Here is a 20708-nt window from a genome sequence, read left to right on the forward strand (position 1 = left end):
TTCACAAAATGGATGGCATCATGAGGTAGGGAAATTATGTGGATATATTGAAGCAACATCTCAAGACATCAGTTAGGAAGTTAAAGCTTGGTCGAAAAAGCGTGTGCGAGCAAGGATCCTACAAACCTGACTCAGTTACACCAACTCTGTCAGGAGGAATGGGCCAAAATTCACCCAACTTATTGTGGGAAGCTTGTGGAAGGCTACCAAAAACATTTGACCCAAGTTAAACACTTTAAAGGCAATGCTACCAAATACTAATTGGGTGTATGTAACCTTCTGATGCACTGGGGATGTGATGAAAGAACTAAAAGCTGAGATAAATAATTCTCTCTACTATTATTCTGACATTTCACATTCTTAAAATAAAGTGGTGATCCTAAGTGACCTAAAACAGGGAATTTTTACTAGGATTAAATGTCAGGAATTGTGAAAAACTGAGTTTAAATGTATTTGGCTAAGGTGTATGTAAACTTCCGACTTCAACTGTAAGTCCATACTAGACACACTGTACTAAAGCCTCCCAACTCCACAGTCTCTCTGGCCTCTTTTGTATCGTGTGTGGCTCACCTCGTCTGGCCAGGTTCACAGGGCGACGTATTGTACCATTACGCACCAGAGAGCACGACTTCACTGGCAGCTCTCCATTGATGTACAGGTGACGCACCTGGAAGAAATAACAAAGAGACACAGCTGAGATTTAGGCAGAAGAAGAGATAAGAAGACAAGCACAGTCCATCCTTCTTGTGTTAATGTTAAGGGTGAATCTGTTATTGGTGACAGGAAAAAGTGAATACTGCAGTAAACAATGTGATCCTTGAGAATGTCTTTCGTACCTGGTTTTGCCTGACACAGGTGGAGATGAGGTTGGGATACCGAGTCCCAGGGTCAATGGTGTACTGCTCAAAGTTTTTGGCAATGTTTTCAGTGGTTGTCTGCGGCAGAATTCTGTAAAGACTCTCCCTGGAGAAATGCATATATTTAGTGTGTGTGTGTGTGTGTGTGTGTGTGTGTGGTGTGTGTGTGTGTGTGTGTACAGTATGTGTGCTGACCACTGACCTCTCAGCTAGCACCTCCAGAGGGGTCATGCCCTCAGCCCACCTTTTCACCATCCAGGCTGAGTCAAAAGCAGCCAGGAAGCCTCTCGCACACCCTGTACCCATGGGCCAGAACGGCTGCACACACAAACACATAACAGTACATTTTGCTGAACATGCACATGTAGTTTTATTTTACCATTTTAAAGCATGATTAAACACTGTTGTGACAGCCTCCTCACCTCTAACAAGCTGTCCCCAACCAGTGCCACCAGTAGCTGGCGTCCGAAGCGTTCTCTGACTAGCGCTGCGTTCTCCGAAGCATACATGCTGGTGAAGTCAAACATGGCCACGTCCGGCTGGCCACAGGCATTTATGGCAAAGTCCAGCGTGGGAAGCTGGTAGTTGGTGCCAAAGTCAGCAGCTTCGCGGGCGTAACCCAGCAGAGCTTCCTGGTTCACATTCTCACTGCTCAGCAGCATCTCTGTGTCTATGTAGTCCTACGAGACAAAGTCAGGGGAATTGTGTTTATGAGAGACCATGACCAAAAGGATGAAGTCAAAGAGGTTAAATGAGATGCAACATTGATACCCTAGGTGTAACAACAGTTATTCAGCTCGTATATTGGAGGACCATTAAAGATGGATGCTCTTGAAATTGTACTGTGACGCCAGTCTCAAAGTCCCACTTTGTCTTTATGAATGAATTCATGGGATGACTCATGCAGAACCCTGGCAATTGAAGTGAGAGCAGGCGCTGAGAGGGAGTCATAAGCCAGTGAAATATGTGCTCCTTTAGGGATGTTTATAACACTTAGCTTTCATGGATGTCATTGTGGTGCCCGCCCAGCTCATGGGCTGTTCAGCTGGCAGACCACCAAGGATGAGATTCCTCCGACCCAGCACCCTCCTCTATTAACTCCTCACCTCTCCTTCTCTCTCCCCCTCTCTCTCTGTCTTTCTCTTCCTCTCTCTCTCACACACATCTGAATGCAACACCCTCAGACAGCAAGAAAAATCGGCCCGCGTCTGAATCTAGTTGATGATCCCTGATCTAAACAATGATTGCTCACATGAATGATGACCCCCTTGTCCAGTAGGCTCTGCTTCTTCGCTGTCATGACAAAGTAGTGTGTGTTGTCCTTGTAGTACACAATGTTCTCCAGGTCAATACCTGCAACAAATGACAGACACAGACAGGAAGGTTAAAACCCCCCATGATAATGACAGGGTTGAAGATTGCTGTTGTTTGACAATGTGTGGATTTAAGTGCATTCTGAGGGAAGTCTGCTCCTCTGGCTGACTCATTGTCTGTGGTGGATTTCAGGCCCACCTGTCTCCTCTTTGAGGTCCAGGAAGAACTTCTGGTTAAAGATGAAGGCCACACCACTGATCTCCTCCACCTTGGCCTCGGCCGTGGTGTTCCTGTTGACAAAGTTGGCCGTGATGGCGATAGCCAGCTTACCACGGAACTCCTTCCTCTTGAACCCTGAGAGCGAGAGAAAGAGGGGGAGAGAAAAAGAGGGGAAGAGAGAGAGAAAGAGAGACAGGGATGGGATGTTACTATTCTCTGGCCAGGCCTGCGGAGGCATACTAATCCAGAGGAAATCTAGCACTGAGCTGTAATCACAGGCCAGTTATTTTAGGATCAGAGAGGCTTGTTACCGATGTGATACTGTTTATATCACCAGGGGAGCAAAAGCCTCGGCGGGAGAGTTGGGTCAGTACTAAAATGTTCTGATCTAATAAATGTGTTTTCCAGGTTGAATAACTTTCACAACTTTAGGTGGAGTAGAGTGCAGCCACTCCTTACATGAACTGGACTATCGTTTTTTTCACGGTGAGATTTTACAATATATACTATTATTGGCTGCATTTGCTTACACTTCTGCTATTTAGGATATCAACCACAATAGAACAGAATCAGTTCCTCTTCAGATAGAAACATTGGGGAAATGCTTCTTGCATTAAAGAGTTAATTGCCATCCTCTCACTGATGCTGAAAAGTTTTTTGTTGTTAATGGAGACATTTTAGAGGTTCATTTAACATAAACTTTCTGTGTCCTATCCAGGGCCAAACATAACTGCAGACAAGCCTTAAAATAGACTGAACCATGGGCTCAGACGTTTAATGCCAGACTACTATTCACTTGGAATTCCTGTTGGTGCTATTCTCACAGTTACGGTTTTATAAAAAGCTTTCTGACTTTTTAAATGACATGCAAAACCTTGCCTTTGTGCAAGAGAATATGGTGATATCATTTTTAAACGTCTCTTTGTGGTGTCAAAGCTCCACCAAAGCTCCTTAAAGCCTGGAAAAGGCAACCAACCACAGCCAATACCCGGGATACTGTATGTCACTGCAGGCTGTATGTCCCACAGGCCACATGTTAGTATGCTTATAACTGTCCTGGGGAAGAGGAGGGTTCTGCACCAAAGCCCTTCAGTGAAAGAAAATACCTCCTCATTACCTCTAGACCTGTGACTCAGGAAGGAAAGGAGGATGAATGTTCTAATGTGTTCAGCCTCTCTTCCTCCTACAAAATAATGTATGAGCTTCTGAGAGACGCTGTTCTAGGAGGAGGTAGCATTTTAATATGAGCCAGAAATGTTCCATTACGGTCACTGCTATTTCACTGGGGCATTTCCCCTCCTCACATCACTCTTCCCAATGCAGCTGTGTTCCTCTCAGACGATTAGCTGGGTACAGAACAGATTGCGGTATATTTAACCCTCCTCTCAGACAGGGCTTGCATGGCAGTTCAAAAGTAGAAGGACTTCTAAAAAGAAAGTTTTCCTCAGGCTTTTCGTCATCCAACGATGACCTAAACGTCTCGTTGTTTGGAGACAGAAAATGCCCTTTTTAGGAATAAGTATCTGATGTGGATTGGTGAGGGGATGACGGGCATCTGTGAGGGAGAGTCCAACATGCATGCATCAACAGTTGAACAGCATCCAGATGACAACACACACAGGGCCCAAGATCTTTTTGATTAAGGTACAGAGAGATGGTGAGTTCATGTGTAACCTTGCCCTTTGAAGGAGACGTTAATGACATCACATAGGGTATCGTTTTACAGAGGTGAGTTTCATTTTATGGCTTCCTAACTTTCTTGGATGAGACTATGCCTTTTTAAATTGATGCTTTTTGTAGCCAAAAGCTTCAGCCAACAACAATTGTATGTTTCTTAGTTACAGTTGTTAGGCTGTTATCCAGACAAAATAATGATATAAGAAAGGTGTCCTGGATATTATTTGAAACAAGCCACTGTCAACAAAGCTACATAAACATAAGTTTCAATATAGAAATTGTGTTTGAAGGCGCTTCAGATAATATCCAACTGCATTTGAACTTGGAGCTAAATTTAGCTTTGGAGCAAGTAGTGTTTAGTAAACATATTGAGCATCTCAGAGAGAGCCATTCCACGGATGTAATCACATGATATCATATACAGTACCATATCACCATATCCTATGTCTGGGGTCAGATCATTAACGGTATGTAGATATACTCTGCATGGATACAGCCCGTCACCCTCCCATCCCTCCAGAGTTCTCACCTTCCAGGGTATTTCTCCTCCCATCAGCCCCCACCACCACGTCAAAGTCAATACTAGCCACGGGGTGATCGGCAGGCCTGATCTCAGCTCTCCAGCCAGGCCCTGAAACACATACAGAGGAGAGGAGGGAGAGTGGGAAGGGAGGAGAGGAGGGGAGAGAAGGTCAGTACAGTTCACAGGGACACACACCTCAAACAAACACACTTATCAGTATACAAGCGGGTAGAGTTCAACCCAGATAGAGAGAATGAGAGGACGCGGGCTTGAGAAACAGACAAAACATTTACTTGGTTGCTCTTTTGGCCTGTTATTTCTGGGGAACAATATTTATGATGCCTATCAACACCAGTGGGGAAAAGGGTTTGCTAATCCTGACAGCTCTCAACAAAGAGGGTGACACAGAGGCCACACACATTGTGTCATTTAGCTCAGCAGACTATACCATGCTGTAATTATATAAGATGTTGATTAATGTCAGTATCACTTGTACTGTGTAATTGATACCAGAGCGCTAGCTAGCTACAGTATATAATTCAATATGTTACAGCGTTTTAGTACATAGTGGATCAAATGTGGTGAATAATGTCAGCCACAGAGGCAGTGTGAGGCCCCAGCAGCGTTGGGTTGGCTGTCTATCAGCTGTGTAATATCACCATGTCAAAAATGCATTCCATCATGTCAAGGACACCGAGCACCCCGTGACAGCAAAACTAGGGGGACCATTCTGTATCCAAATTTAGTAAAGACTCTTGTTTTTATCCGTTGGTTGACGTCGCTGTCGAGGATGCCACATGGGATAGCTAATGACCCCCAGTCCAGGAGTCCAATCAACAAAACTCTGAAGGAGAGAGGGGGGTCAAGTGTAGAAGTATTTCAGATAGCCAGCCTTTCAGCTCGGCGCCACATCACCACACACCACGCAGCATTCACACCTTGAAGCAGCTAGTACTGTACTGTTATAAGAACTTGGTCGAGGGGGCACGGTTGTAATTACACTGGCTAATCAGCTCTTAATTAACTTCCACAGCCGTAATTTGGCTCTAGTGCTCCTTAAACAAAGCCAATAGGTCTGCTCTGCTCACTGATATTACTGTGTGCTCTGCTCAGCAGCAGCCATAAAATAACATTAGCATCTGGGGAGGTTGCTAACCATTAGCAGCTGAATAGGAATGGTGAAGCAATGATTATGACTTTTAAACATTTGATTTCCATGGCAATGCAAATATCAAATTAAAGGGTGATCAGTGCACTGCTGTAACAGTGCTGCTGTTTACTGCTGGTTGCCAAGGAGATTCACTGTTGAATGGGGGAGGCAGAACTACTCTAACAGGTACTAGTTGTGGACTGCAGTAACTCCCTGTAGCTCAAGGTACAGTGCTGTAAAGCAGCAGAATGGGAGAGAATATACTGTGTTGGGATCCTCTGGGCAGCCACATACAAATGTAGGATCTTAATTTGATCAACCTGTTGCAGGAGAACTTTCCTGCAATGCATGAAATGTTAAACTTGTAGCGTATTTGAGGTTTTTCAAAATGATTCTAAAGTTTGTCATTTCCACTTTGAATTTTCATACTGTATTTTCCCTTAAGATAAATGTATCAACCTCTACAAAAATGTTCATTAATTATAATCCACATAATAATTCCCATTTCCTGTTGCTGCAGGATTATTTTCCTGCTGTAGCAAACTGGCTCAAATTAAAATCCTACATCTGTAACAGTCTTACTGACTGTTGCAAAGCTAATGTTAAGGTGCACTGTTGATGTTCTCTAAATGCATTCATAAAGCCCTTCAACCCCAACTAACCTGTCTGCTATTGAAAGTCTGGTCCCAAATGCTGTAACCTAGCCCTTGCCTGAACACTGAACTACATCCAAAAGACCCGGAAGGGTGACCAGAAAGGAGCAGAGATGATGGGTACTAGGCCAATGTTGATGGATTTCAATGGACATATAGCTACTGCAAGTGACGACCTGTAAGTGGACTGTCACTCACCGTCATCCTCCTGGTTTTCTAGAGGTTCCAGCAGCTTGACAAACTCCACATTGACGTGGAACTCCACAGCTGCGAGCAGGGCGATCTTCAGCAGCATGAGCTGGAGCTGACGAATACCTGGCAAACAAAGACAAGAATCAGGAGGTCTTAGAACCATGCAAGAAACCCAGCTGGCTTTTCTGGCTTATCTAATACAGTACCTAGTACATGCACACTGCACAGGCATCCATGCATTTACACATTATACACACACTTGACAGCTGTAGAAAGATTTGCTTTTAACAGCAGCAGTTGGCAGCTCTGCTTTGTATCTCTGTAGCTAAGAGCAGGTGGAAGGTTCCCCTTCCATGGCTTACAACCTTGACATTATGCAATGGAAGGTATTGGCAGCATCAAGCATCAAAATTGCTTTGGAGGGGAATAGGATACAATAGCATAATCATAAGCTAAGAACATGAATCCAACAATATCGATAAGCAAAATATTCCGTTGCAAAAGTAAGTACATGTCGGGCAATGGGAAACGGCTGTTATTAATAACAACTGTTATGGCTGTACGGGCGGAAAGGTTTCCTGATGAGATGTTTACCCCACATGTAAAGGTACTTACTGATGTGGTCTATGGCTCCAGCACAGAATTTGCCGTAGAACTTCTTAGCCCCGAGGCCCTTGAGGTCGTGGATGGTGTAGGGCCACAGGTGCAGCACGTTGTTCCTGGAGAAGGTGTCCCTCTTCTCAATCACCACCACCTTGGCCCCCAGCAGAGCCAGCTCGATGGCCGTCCGCAAGCCACATGGGCCTCCCCCGATGATAAGGCACTACAGGGACAAGAATGACAGAGGGACACCATTATCATTATGAATGCAAATAAATAGGACTCAAAATTGTATTTCAGTCACATTTCTGTTACACAAAATGCAATACATGTGTACATCATAACCATATGCCTGCCAAAGAGATCATATACTGTATACGTGCATTATCACCATAATAAATAATATTACTGAAAATAGAATCATTGTTTAAACCTGTAGACATACTCAATAGCAGATGAAATATGAGGGGATGAGTTGATGAGTGTTTACTGTATATTGCCAAGTAAACAGACAGAGTGCCTAGGGTGGATGTTTATGGTGACAGTATGTTGTGTGTTACTCTGACCCAGCGCTGGGAGAGTATGTGTCATTACCTCAACTGTAGATCCTTATTACAGCCTAGTCCTATCAAAGACATGATTCATGCATCTGCCTCCCTCAAATATGCATGAAGTCAGTTCTTGTGGGTTAAAGGATCCTTCTGAGAATGTGTGGCGAGAACATGACTTCATCCAGCCTTCTAGAAAGGATGAGAAGGGACTTTTTTGGAGTGTTAGTTCTTCTGAGGAATCATCTCACTATCCAACCACTCTTGAGTCAGACAGTAGCCCCTGTAGTGGCCAACGAGTTGGGCTGCTTCCTGTTTCCTTATCCTTATAACCAATCAGAGCCTCTCTCAACCAGGCTCAGCCATCTCAGCCCACTGTGACCTTTTCATTTCAGATCCCTTATTTCCTCCCCAGCCCAGTCAACCCACACACCTGACCTCTAAATCCCCAGCCGTATATTTGAACAGCGGGACTCACTTCCTGTCACCCTGTGTGTCTGCCTGAAGGGCCACAGGAACTCCCAGGTGTCACTCCGATCAGTATTGTGACACGATCGTGTTTCAGCACCAGCCTCAGGGGCCTTATCATGTTTGTATACTGTAGCTCTGTGCTGAATGGGGTATACTCTCTCTCTTTTTCTCTAGCTCTCTATCCTTCTCTCTCTCTCGTTCTCCCACTCGCTCTCCTTCACTTTCTCTCCCCCCTCTATCCCCGCCCCCTTCTCTCTCTCTCTCTCTCTCTCTCTCTCTCTCCCGCTCTCTCCCAGGGTGCTGTTTACAGAGCTAAACGTGCCAGCTGCCCAGATCACACCATAAATGGTACCGCTGCTCCCGGCAATAAAAATAAGATTGGGCTTTAGTCATTCTGTTTTCTCATTCTGCGTGTGTGAGTCTGCTGCAGGGTGTCATCAGGAGGCGAAGGAGAACATAACATTAGCAGCCTAGGGGTAAGAGTACGAGGTATTCAATACTCATCGGGTATACTAGTCAAACCCAGGTGGCTGTGCGTGGCTGTGTCTGGACAGGCCTGGCCCAGTTCTTTTCATCACGACGGGTGATTAAAGTGAATGGGCTCTTTAAACATTGTCAGGAGAATCAGACAGTCACTGAGACGTGCCAGGTGTGTTAAGCATCACCGCCACAGAGGAAAAAGAAAAAAACATGTGGAACAATGCCTTATTCACAAACACAGAACAACATCAGCTCAGTTTATTCAGATGTGCCTAACCACACAATCCCCTGATATGAGCTAGATAATCACTATCAAAGCACTACTTTTGTTTTAGTCTATCTCTATGGTGCTATGAGAGACGAGTGGTTTGTTTTTCCTGTTTCTATGCGATGCTGTGTTATCGCAGATGGGAGGGCTTCCTGAGGGCCCACTGCAGTTCTGCTGAGTCAGACCACAGCTACTTCCTGTCTGTCCCCCACCTGTGACCTCACCCCCTCACCAGGAGTGGAAGACCCCCCCACCCCACCTCACCTTTCACTTCTCTCCCGTTCATTACTTACTGCACCTGGAGCCCTATTAGCTGTCAATCAAATCAAAATCAAATCAAAGTTTATTGGCCACGTACACAGTTTATCATACTCAGATCATGCAGAATGTAGACTGGAGGCCAACTCAAACATGCTTATCAAAATGGAAAGTGGACACAATGTCAGGCAGTTGGTAATTATTTTCTGCTAGAGTCCTGATCAATCTATGGAGCTCAAAACTATAGGATACTGCTGAACCAAGCATTATCCTCCATAACTGCACTGTTTTTGAATGAATACAAATGACTTGTTATACTCTACGGAGTACAGTATGTCTACGGAGTACAGTATGTCCTCTAAGATCATAGACATTAGCTAACTGGTGGTCTCCAGTGTGTTCATGCTGCCAGCCAGGTTAGATTGACAGGAACACCACCCAACACTGGGCTGAGTGGAGCTCCTTAACACACATGCTTATTCTGGCTTCACCGGAGTAAAACAAACTGACTGTGTGTGTGAGTGAGCGAGCGGAGCCCGTGCACCTGCAGACATGATGTGATGCCTCACTAGCTTGGCTCAGCGCACAGTGGTGGCTCACGCTGTTTTGGGACAAAACGTCAGACTTAAGGTACTCAACTGAGAGAGACCACCGGGAAAGCCACAACATGAACTGGCAACCCTCGCAGACAGCCATCTGAGACTTCATGGGAATTAGAAGAGGAGAAAAGGTGCAATACTCCTGTCTGAGCATGAAATAGGCCTGAGAAACAGGCAAGGAGGGCACAGTGTGTCTCTGAACTTTCAAATCATACCGTAGAAGGTTCCATACAGTGAATTATTTGCTCAGTGGAAGCACACTTTTCCACAGTATCAAACCATATAATTAAGGGATATCAAGAGAGGATGCCAAGCATGGAAATGTTGATGACACACTGTTCAATGATGGGCCATCTAGGGTGAGATTTACGAGCATGGCATAGACAACCTGTTATAAAGGAGAGCTCCTCTACAATGAGGGGGGAAATACAGTAGGAAATAAAAAACAGTTGTTCTGTCTTTAATGCTAACCCACATTCAGTGGGTTGTGAAGTAACGAGTTCATGTCTTCACTGTAGTTTCGTCTAAAGAGCAGGAGACTGGGGAATTGAACAGTGTAATAAACAATAATAAACAATAATACAATGAAAACGTTTCCATGTGATTCATACATGAGGTATGTGCCAACATTATAGAGGCATAAAAGTTCACATAAGAAAAAGGAAATGAAATGTAGCACTTATGATTGAAGGTATTTCATGAATGCACAAACCATTCCAAACATATTACCTAGCTCAAGGAGAATTATGTTTGCACAACGGAGACTACAAACTATCAAGCTATTTGCCATTTCATTTAATTAGGCTATTACTGCAATAATAGTATATGTCATAATGTGGAGTTAGATTGCCTAATAATTAGAGGGCTTACTTTGTAATTGTGATGTAGAAATGCAGAGAACACACAAATCAGATCCTTAATAGAAAACAGTGTCTGTATTTTGTTGAGGTATACTGGCGCTGAAGTGCAGGTCAGGAGCTCACCTTCAGGACATAGCCGGTCCAAATAGTTTCCATAGAATCTGGCACTGGACAGCGGCACCGCCCTGGAAAACTAATCGTCTCTCTCACTGGGCCTCTTCCCACTCCAGCTCACTTCTCCAGACCTCTCAGATGAGACGAGCACAAAGCAACTCTGACACTTTTAAAATAAGCTTGTCAGATCTCGGGCTCAAGAAGCCACTTCAACAGGCCTAAAGCACTTACATTTAACAGCATAATCAGTGAAAGAAACTAAGCCCAGTAACATGTGTCCTATGACCATTCTGTTCAGTGTATCTGCTTCGTATTTAAAAAATATTAATATGGGCCTTCATTGTGTTCCTCATTAAAAACGTATATAGAAGAAACCAACAGTAGGTGTGTGTCATTAGCATTATAACCAGGTGTATGCAGTAACAAACTGGGGATGACTTCATATCCTATACAGATTGTAGCTCCAGCAGGCTCCAGAGGCTGGGTGAGGAATGCTATCACGTTATTATTCCCTGTGAACCACCACCAAACCCTAACTCATCGCTTAAGCCATCCACTCCTTGTGAAGAAAGTAAAGTCATTTAATCACAACAGGAGAGCCATATACTGTACCACTATCTGTGGGAGATGTCCGTCAATCATTTTACGCCTTTAATCTCCTATTCTGTAAACAGACTTCAAACATAAGAAGAGAGGGTAAGTTGAATTCTAGCCTATGTTTTTTACAAGGTCGTTTCTCCTTCAGAAAATACACTTCCATCCACACAGCCAGAGTAATAAAATACTTATGTGAATCTCTCCTACTGTACCAACAGTATGGTTAATTACCCAGAACTCAGAGACTGTACTGTACATCTGTTTTATTACTTTGATCAATAAGGCTATTCAGCGCTGTCCTGTGGCTTGTCAGACTGAGGAAACCTAGCTGAAACTCTTTGGCACGGGACTAAAGACAATCAGACACTTTAAATGAAAGGTTCATTAGAACTGGGATAGCACCTAATCATGGCATACTCTCAGATCAAGGGGGTATATGGTGTTCCAACCGGGTTTATAGTTGGTATCAGAGAGAACTAGTAAAATCTGTCTTATTTTGGATAACTTAAAACACACTTTAATAATATCTGGGCAGGGTTCCAACCTTTCAGGAGGGCCCAATAAAGAACACCACCCTCTCAGTAGAACTAAGGAAAATAATCACACTTACTGAGTGATGCTGTCTGTGGCTGTGTGTTATGAAAGCATTCTGGTGACTGATTGAGGGTGCTGTGTAGCTTTGTAATGCACCATTCTGCCAAGCTGAAAGGGGCAAGACTCTGTAGAGCTGTGGATGAGGAGGAATGAGGATAGTGCTGAAGTGAGTTACAGTAAAGGCGTTGGCATGCTTCCAAGCCGAAACAGTTCGGAAGAGTTTGTGCATATATTATGATGACATTTTGTGGCGTTTGTACGTTTTGGACTTCAGTGAGGATTTTTTCATCTGTTAGAGAAATACTGCATCTGCACCCAAACATCTAAGTTAGATGTAAAATTGCGCGACTAAGATCTCCTCTGCAAAAATGTCAAAATTAATGACATATTTGTTGAGTTATCTTAGATTAAATCTGACTATTTTGAGGAAGTATATACTGGCTATGAGGTCTCAAAATGTACAGTTGAAGTCGGAAGTTTACATACACTTAGGTTGGAGTCATTAAAACTCGTTTTTCAACCACTCCACAAATTTCTTGTTAACAAACTATAGTTTTGGCAAGTCGGTTAGGACATCTACTTTGTGCATGACACAACTCATTTTTCCAACAATTGTTTACAGACAGATTATTTCACTTATAATTCACTGTATCACAACTCCAGTGAGTCAGAAGTTTACATACACTAAGTTGACTGTGCCTTTAAACAGCTTGAAAAATTCCAGAAAAGGATGTCATGGCTTTAGAAGCTTCTGATAGGCTAATTTACATCATTTGAGTCAATTGGAGGTGTACCTGTGGGTGTATTTCAAGGCCTACCTTCAAACTCAGTGCCTCTTTGCTTGACATCATGGGAAAATCAAAAGAAATCAGCCAAGACCTCAGAAAATAAATTGTAGACCTCCACAAGTCTGGTTCATCCTTGGGAGCAATTGCCAAACGCCTGAAGGTACTACGTTCATCTGTAACAAACAATAGTACGCAAGTATAAACACCATGGGCCCACGCAGCCGTCATACCGCTCAGGAAGGAGACGCGTTCTGTCTCCAAGAGATGAACGTACTTTGATGTGAAAAGTGCAAATCAATCCCAGAACAACAGCAAAGGACCTTGTGAAGATGCTGGAGGAAACAGGTACAAAAGTTTCTATATCCACAGTAAAACGAGTCCTATATCGACATAACCTGAAAAGCCGCTCAGCAAAGAAGAAGCCACTGCTCCAAAACCGCCATAAAAAGCCAGACTACAGTTTACAACTGCACATGGGGACAAAGATCGTACTTTTTGGAGAAATGTGACCAAACAGAAACTGTTTGGCCATAATGACCATCGTTATGTTTGGAAGAAAAAGGGGGAGGCTTGCAAGCTGAAGAACACCATCCCAACCATGAAGCACGGGGGTGGCAGCATCATGTTGTGGGGGTGCTTTGCTGCAGGAGGGACTGGTGCACTTCACAAAATAGATGGCATCATGAGGTAGGAAAATTATGTGGATATATTGAAGCAACATCTCAAGACATCAGTCAGGAAGTTAAAGCTTGGTCGTAAATGGGTCTTCCAAATGGACAATGACCCCAAGCATACTTCCAAAGTTGTGGAAAAATGGCTAAAGGACAACAAAGTCAAGGTATTGGATTGGCCATCACAAAGCCCTGACCTCAATCCCATAGAAAATTTGTGGGCAGAACTGAAAAAGCGTGTGCGAGCAAGGAGGCCTACAAACCTGACTCAGTTACACCAGCTCTGTCAGGAGGAATGGGCCAAAATTCATTGAGTGTATGTAAACTTCTGACCTACTGGGAATGTGATGAAAAAAATAAAAGCTGAAATAAATCATTCTCTCTACTATTATTCTGACATTCACATTCTTAAAATAAAGTTGTGATCCTAACTGACCTAAAACAGTGAATTTTTATTAGGATTAAATGTCAGGAATTGTGAAAAACTGAGTTTAAATGTATTTGGCTAAGGTGTATGTAAACTTCCGACTTCAACAATACCATTGCCGCTTTTTTCTAGTTTTTCAAGAGAAGGCCAACCGAACTGAAGCATGCTGACGCTTTAAGGGTGTGGTGTGTGTGTGTGTGTGTGTGTGTGTGTGTGTGTGTGTGTGTGTGGTGTGTGTGTGTGTGTGTGTGTGTGTGTGTGTGTGTGTGTGTGAGTGCGTGCATGCGCATTTGTGAACATACGTGTGTGAATACTGAGATGAACTTCGAGTTCTGTCTGATCAGAAGAACACACCTTCTCAGCTGTTTATATGCGCCAGCTGCAGTAAAGGATAGTAGCTGATTTAATGTGTCCTGACAGGTACAGTTTAAAGTGATGACCATGACGTTGCCTAAGTCACTACTCTCCCTATGACAGAGCACTTCTCTACTAAGGAAGGACAAACTACCGATTATCTAAAACCGATTACAGCCGGGTAAAATGCAGAGAATCAGTCACACCTGTCACTATTGTGACTTGAATCCTGATTAATCATAAGTCCAATGGGTCAGACCAGTCATACAACTCACAGCTACACAAAGAGAAGTGAAATGCATAACATTCATAAATATTACTTCCACATTAATATATTGGGATCTTATTTCAAACTACTGTAGAGTGTGCACTGTGCAGTCAAGACAATTTTCACGCTGATGGTCTTGGAGTTCTTTGTCTCTTTTGTCTCCAAAGACTTCCATGCAACAGAGCTCTGTCTACAGTGTGCAAATAACACCAGAGGTATATACAACACCTCTGTATGATGCAAAGCATGTGTCCTTTGAATGTCATGGTGAGTGGCTGTTAGCTTACCTTGGTGCCCACACAAGCCTGGCCCTTCTTGTACTCCTTGTGGCAGGTTCTCTTGTCTAGCTTGGTCCAGAGGGCTTTGGCCCTCCAGGATGTGAGCCTGGTCTTTAAACTACAGTAGAACGTCTCATGGTCCTGAGGGTCTAGATCCAGCAGCCTGCACAGGAGGTTGAAGGACTGCACGGTGCCCTTACAGGTGGAGGCCTGGATGAAGTTCTCAAACAGCTTCCCTGCCTGGTCCTTCTCCTCCTCTGTCTCCCCCATATTTCCCAGGAGGAGTGCAGGGTGCTTGGCTGGTGCTGGCTTGCCTTTCCTCCTCTCTCGCTCTCCCCCAGCTGTCTCAGTGGCTACTCCCACAGCCTGGCCCCCATGGTCCTGCCCAATCTGAGGAGGTACAGAGAAAACATATTGAGTCTGATGTCATCGCATGGCTTTTAGAAGTGTAGAATCCTTAACAGATGGAACTTTATGTAACATTGGGAAAAATAATTAAACAGTCAAATGTTGGACAGGAAAAGGCACAACCCTCGCTAACCATTCTTAGTTTTATTATGTAAGTTTAAAAGGTTGACGTTTCAGCCTTCAATGGCCTTCTTCAGAATAATCACAGAGGGAATAGACACGTTCATATTGGGCATGGGGAAGACAATTAGGGAGACAGTCAATTAACCAGCCTGCAACAATCACTGATTTTCTACAGAACTGGTTTCATTGCATTTATTTTACTTCATATCACTGACTTACATTTCCAGTGTAAGAATAGATGTGTTTGAGCTCTCAAAGAAAGCATTTTTATTTTCTGACAAACTAATACAGCATGCCATACTAACTGATTGTTTCTAGATAGATCTTGGGATAATGATTGTCTTCATTTCTAGTCAACAAAGGACTGTGGAAGAGTGCACATTTCCAAAAGTCAATGCCAAAGTTCAAAAGCTCAAAATAGAAACGTGTTTCAAAACATACAGTATTCCCATTTCTATGAACTAAATGAAATACAGGAGGTCATACAGTAACACAGAGAATATCAACACATTAATGAATCATGGCTTCCATCTACAAAGTACAGTGCATTTCATTCTAATGACCAAATCTATTGATAAAAATACCAGACAGCTCAGTGAGGTCAAACAGTTCGGTCCATGCCTGTTTGCACATCACTGACTTGGCACTAGTGGACACGGACATACTGCTAAGCAGGCAGAAAAAAGTGCTTGTCTTGTGGCTGAAAACTGGACAGAGGTAAATGTTTTTAATCTGCAGAACGGGGACACCTCCTACCCCTGGATATTTTTCCTAGAGTTGTAGACTGGTCTCATAGGTCTACATTACGTAGTAAATGTATATCTGGGACACTCAAATTAGTATGAGTGATATGCATTTTAACTAATTAGCAACTTTGCAACTACTTACTACTTTTTAGGTACTTTGCAATTACTTAGCATATTAGCTAACTCTTTTCCTAACCTTAACTCTTTTAGCTAACCCTAACCCTAACCTAACTCCTTACCTTAACCCTAACCCCTAAAAAACGAATGTTAGTATTAGCCACCTAGCTAATGTTAGCCAAAACAAATGTGAATTTGTAACATATTAGAGGTTTTTCAAATGCGTAACATATTGTACATTTTGCAAATTCATAACATATTGTACAAATTGCAATAGGTATCTTATCATACAAATTGTCATTCATAACATATCATACAACATCCACAAATGAATACATACCATACGAAACGTAACACATACTAAATGTAATGTCTCAAATTTTACGTTCAGAATAATACGAAATGCTCTGAGACCATGTTGAGAGTTGTGTCTTTTTTTTCGCTCCACTCTAGGATTTCAAAGCCATTGAATTCCCTATGATAATACTGATGTTTTGACAGGTCCGAATGATAAAAGTGAAACAGAATATTAGTTTGAGGACAACCTCTCTGTATCATTGAATGGCCAGGGTGGTACTCAGGCCACACCTTAACTGAGAGAGACTGAAAACTCTTCATTAATTATGATTGAGGCTTACATATGCTTACTTATACTTTTAGCATTACCCTCACGCACCATATATTGAAAAATAAGAAAAATAACCCATTCCCCTCTTTCAAAAACCACTAATCAAACATTTGAAAATCATGCCAGGAAATCCACACCAGAGCACAACATAAAAGCATAACATGGAAACCTCTCCTAAAAATATGGGAACTTAATGGGTGGGGACCATGGCTTCTGTGAGGTTTGGGAATAGCAGTCCTTTGCTATTCAAATCATCCATGGAGAGGGCTGGGCTGTGCTGGGCTTGGCCAGGGGAGAGGTGAGCCCAGCCCAGCAGGACCTGCTGCAGTGTCGTCCCCCACTCTCCACCACCCCAACTAACACCACAGGGTCTGGGGGAGGTACACTATATATACAAAGTGTGTGGACACCCCTTCAAATGAGTGGATTCGGCTATTTCAGCAACACCCATTGCTGACAGGTGTATAAAATTGAGCACACCGCCATGCAATCTCCATAGACAAACATTGGCAGTAGAATGGCCCATACTGAAGAGCTGAGTGACATTCAACCTGGCACCGTCATAGGATGCCACCTTTCCAACAAGTCAGTTTGTCAAATTTCTGCCCTGCTGGAGCTGCCCCGGTAAACTGTAAGTGCTGTTATTGTGAAGTGGAAACGTCTAGGAGCAACAACAACTCATCCGTGAAGTGGTAGACCACACAAGCTCACAGAATGGGGCCGCCAAGTGTTGAACCGCGTAGCTTCACTAGATCCAAACTGCCTCTGGAAGCAAAGTCAGCACAATAATTGTTCGTCGGGAGCTTCATGAAATGGGTTTCCATGGCTGAGCAGCCACACACAAGCCTAAGATCACCATGCACAATGCCAAGTGTCGGCTGGAGTGGTGAAAAGCTCACCACTCTGGAGCAGTGTAATCGCATTCTCTGGAGTGATGAATCACACTTCACCATCTGGCAGTCCGACGGACAAATCTAGGTTTGGCAGATGCCAGGAGAACTCTACCTGCCCGAATGCATAGTGCCAACTGTAAAGTTTGGTGGAGGAGGAGTAATGGTCTGGGGTTGTTTTTCATGGTTCGGGCTAGACCCCTTAGTTCCAGTGAAGGGAAATCTTAACGCTACAGCATACAATAACATTCTAGACAATTCTGTGCTTCAAACTTTGTGGCAACAGTTTGGGGAAGGCCCTTTCCTGTTTCAGCATGACAATGCCCCCGTACACAAAGCGAGGTCCATACAGAAATGTCGAGATCGGTGTGGAAGAGCTTGACTGGCCTGCACAAAGTTCTGACCTAAACACTATCGAACACCTTTGGGATGACTTGGAATGCCGACTGCGAACCAGGCCTAATCAGTGCACTAATGCTCTTGTGGCTGAATGGAAGCAAGTCCCCACAGCAATGTTCCAACATCTAGTGGAAAGCCTTCCCAGAAGAGTGGAGGCTGTTATAGCAGCAAAGGGTCATGTAGTGTATCTGCTCTGCTGCCTACTGGAGTTGGGCCGAGTGACACCACCTCTCATCTTCCACTGTGCAGCAGGTGTTGAGAGATCGATATGCCATCTGTCCATTAAGAAAAGTGTTATTATGTCACTGACACATGATAAGCAACTCCATATGGGAGGTGTTAGCTTGGAGCAAAGATACATGAGACTTGTCTTATGTTGTCAAGTCCTTGAACTAAGTCTTGGTTCTCAGACAGCTTTCAGTGATGCATTTTGGGAAACAACTCTAAATAGGCATACTTAAAGGAAACATCTTTAGGTATTTCTTTCATTAGTCCACTGTTGATACAGGCTCAAAATGTTTTGCATGTCAGCAGTCGAGTTTTCAAGAAATAGGATTTTCAAGAAGCAAAGTGTCACTCATGATGATACATTTTGGGACTGTATTACCATGGGCTAATTCAAAAAATAACAAAATACAGTTTGAAAGAATTTTTCCTGGAACATGAGCACTATTTGTGGTCACTGAAAACATGCCAGTTCTCATACAAACAAAATCATTCTATCTTACAGAATCCCGTTTGGCCCAAATTATCTGTATATTTTGCATCCTGTTTGCTGTTGTTGTTTCTTTGCCTTACAGTCATTCATCCTGGATAATGGGATGCCAGCTCGTATTGAGGACAATGTGGGAGGGGTGTCAACTTCTGTCCCCCAGGCTGATACACACACACCATAGTGACCCCCGGCTCCTGTCCCAGTGTCAGACACAAAACCCTATAGGCCTCTCTCTGGAGACAGTCAAGCCCCAGACTGCATTCCAACGCTACATGCCTCACATAGCACTGAACTGCTCTATCAACAAGGAACCAGAGGCAACGCCTACCGAGCTCTGTCGATGGTTCAACCAGTTATCCAATGGCGTGCTCATGACTCTGGGCCCATTCTGTAGGCTGTTATCAGTGTGTTTTGGTGATGTAATGTTTATGAGTGCTGAAAGAGGGCTGGGAGGGGCTCAGCATAGCATACAGGTGCTTTAATTAGCTTGGGGCAGGGTAAATTGTTTATGTAAAGGATGTATTATTATGCTGCTGTGGGGTAAGGGTGTTCCCTTTACCATGCAAGATGTGGTACAACACAACCAACATCTGCATTCACACCATTGTTGAAATAACAGCAAATGGTGAGAAAATCCTGAATGGCCCGCTTTGTCCTCTGGTTATATTGGACAAGTTAGATGTGACAACATGATGGTATTTGCAACCGTTTTTTCTGTATAGATTTCAAAACAAAAAACATAAGGGCTTCTGTTGAACTACAGTAAACAACCGCTTGGTCTACCACTAACAAGTAGCTGTACTCCCAAAACAACATTTCAGGAAGCAATTTTAATATGATGCAATCACAATATCAGACCATTTCCAACTAAGACATACAGTAACTACAACTTCTGTTTGGAAAGTTGAAATACAACCAGGGGTTTGTGCTCCAAGCTTCATGAATTGTTTAAAAAAAGCTACAGTATAAAGACCTGCTGGAGAGGTCTTTCTGTGTTGGTTAATGAAAGCTAGCACACACTGCCCTCACAGCGCCTTCGGAAAGTATTCAGACCCCTTGACTTTTTCCACATTTTGTTACGTTACAGCCTTATTCTGAAATTGACTAAACAAGTGTTTTTCCCTCATCAATCTACACACAATACCCCATAACGACAAAGCGAAAACAGTTTTTTAGAAATGTTTGCAAATTTATAAAAAATAGAAAACAGAAATACCTTATTTACATAAGTATTCAGACCCTTTGCTATGAGACTCGAAATTGAGCTCAGGTGCATTCTGTTTCCATTGATCATTCTTGAGATGTTTCTACAACTTGATTGGAGTCCACCTGTGGTAAATTCAATTGATTGGACATGATTTGGAAAGCCACACACCTGTCTGTATAAGGTCCCCCAGTTGACAGTGCATGTCAGAGCAAAAACCAAGCCATAAGGTCAAAGGAATTGTCCGTAGAGCTCCGAGACAGGATTGTGTCAGGGCACAGATCTGGAGTACCAAATAATGTACGCAGCATTGAAGGTCCCCAAGAACACAGTGTCCTCCATCCTTCTTAAATGGAAAATGTTTGGAACCACCAAGACTCTTCCTAGAGCTGGCCACCTGGCCAAACTGAGTAATCGAGGGAGGTGACCAAGAACCTGATGGTCAATGACACAGCCCTAGAGTTCCTCTGTGGAGATGGGAGAACCTTCCAGGAGGACAACCATCTCACCATCACTCCACCAATCAGGCCTTTATGGTAGAGTGGCCAGACGGAAGCCGCTCCTCAGTAAAAGGCACATAACAGCCCGCTTGGAGTTTGCCAAAAGGCACCTAAACACTCTCAAACCATGAGAAACAAGATTCTCTGGTCTGATGAAACCAAGATTGAACTCTTTGGCCTGAATGCCAAGCATCACATCTGGAGGAAACCTGGCACCA

The 20708-nt window shown here is 43.5% G+C and overlaps 1 protein-coding gene across 4 annotated transcripts in view; it reads right to left on the minus strand.

The window, feature by feature from the left end:
- Positions 1-20708, minus strand: part of LOC106562102 (F-actin-monooxygenase mical2b) — a 47794-nt gene that overhangs the window by 19212 nt on the left and 7874 nt on the right. For 2 of the 4 annotated variants that reach the window (XM_014126691.3, XM_045689125.2), the window contains exons 2-11: positions 14770-15150; positions 7201-7408; positions 6592-6708; positions 4597-4698; positions 2370-2525; positions 2110-2210; positions 1280-1537; positions 1060-1175; positions 837-963; positions 571-667 (exon numbers count right to left, since the gene is read on the minus strand). In XM_014126691.3, coding sequence (XP_013982166.1) covers positions 571-667; positions 837-963; positions 1060-1175; positions 1280-1537; positions 2110-2210; positions 2370-2525; positions 4597-4698; positions 6592-6708; positions 7201-7408; positions 14770-15030 — 1543 coding nt within the window. In that variant the 5' untranslated portion in view covers positions 15031-15150. Of the gene's footprint in view, positions 1-570; positions 668-836; positions 964-1059; positions 1176-1279; positions 1538-2109; positions 2211-2369; positions 2526-4596; positions 4699-6591; positions 6709-7200; positions 7409-7779; positions 11459-11990; positions 12108-14769; positions 15151-20708 lie in introns of those variants that run through there. The other 2 variants (XM_045689126.2, XM_082957781.1) reach the window with 2 other exon arrangements.

The sequence above is a fragment of the Salmo salar genome, chromosome 11 (assembly GCF_965601325.2).
Source record: "Salmo salar chromosome 11, fSalSal1, whole genome shotgun sequence".
NCBI classification, from domain to species: Eukaryota; Metazoa; Chordata; class Actinopteri; order Salmoniformes; family Salmonidae; genus Salmo; species Salmo salar.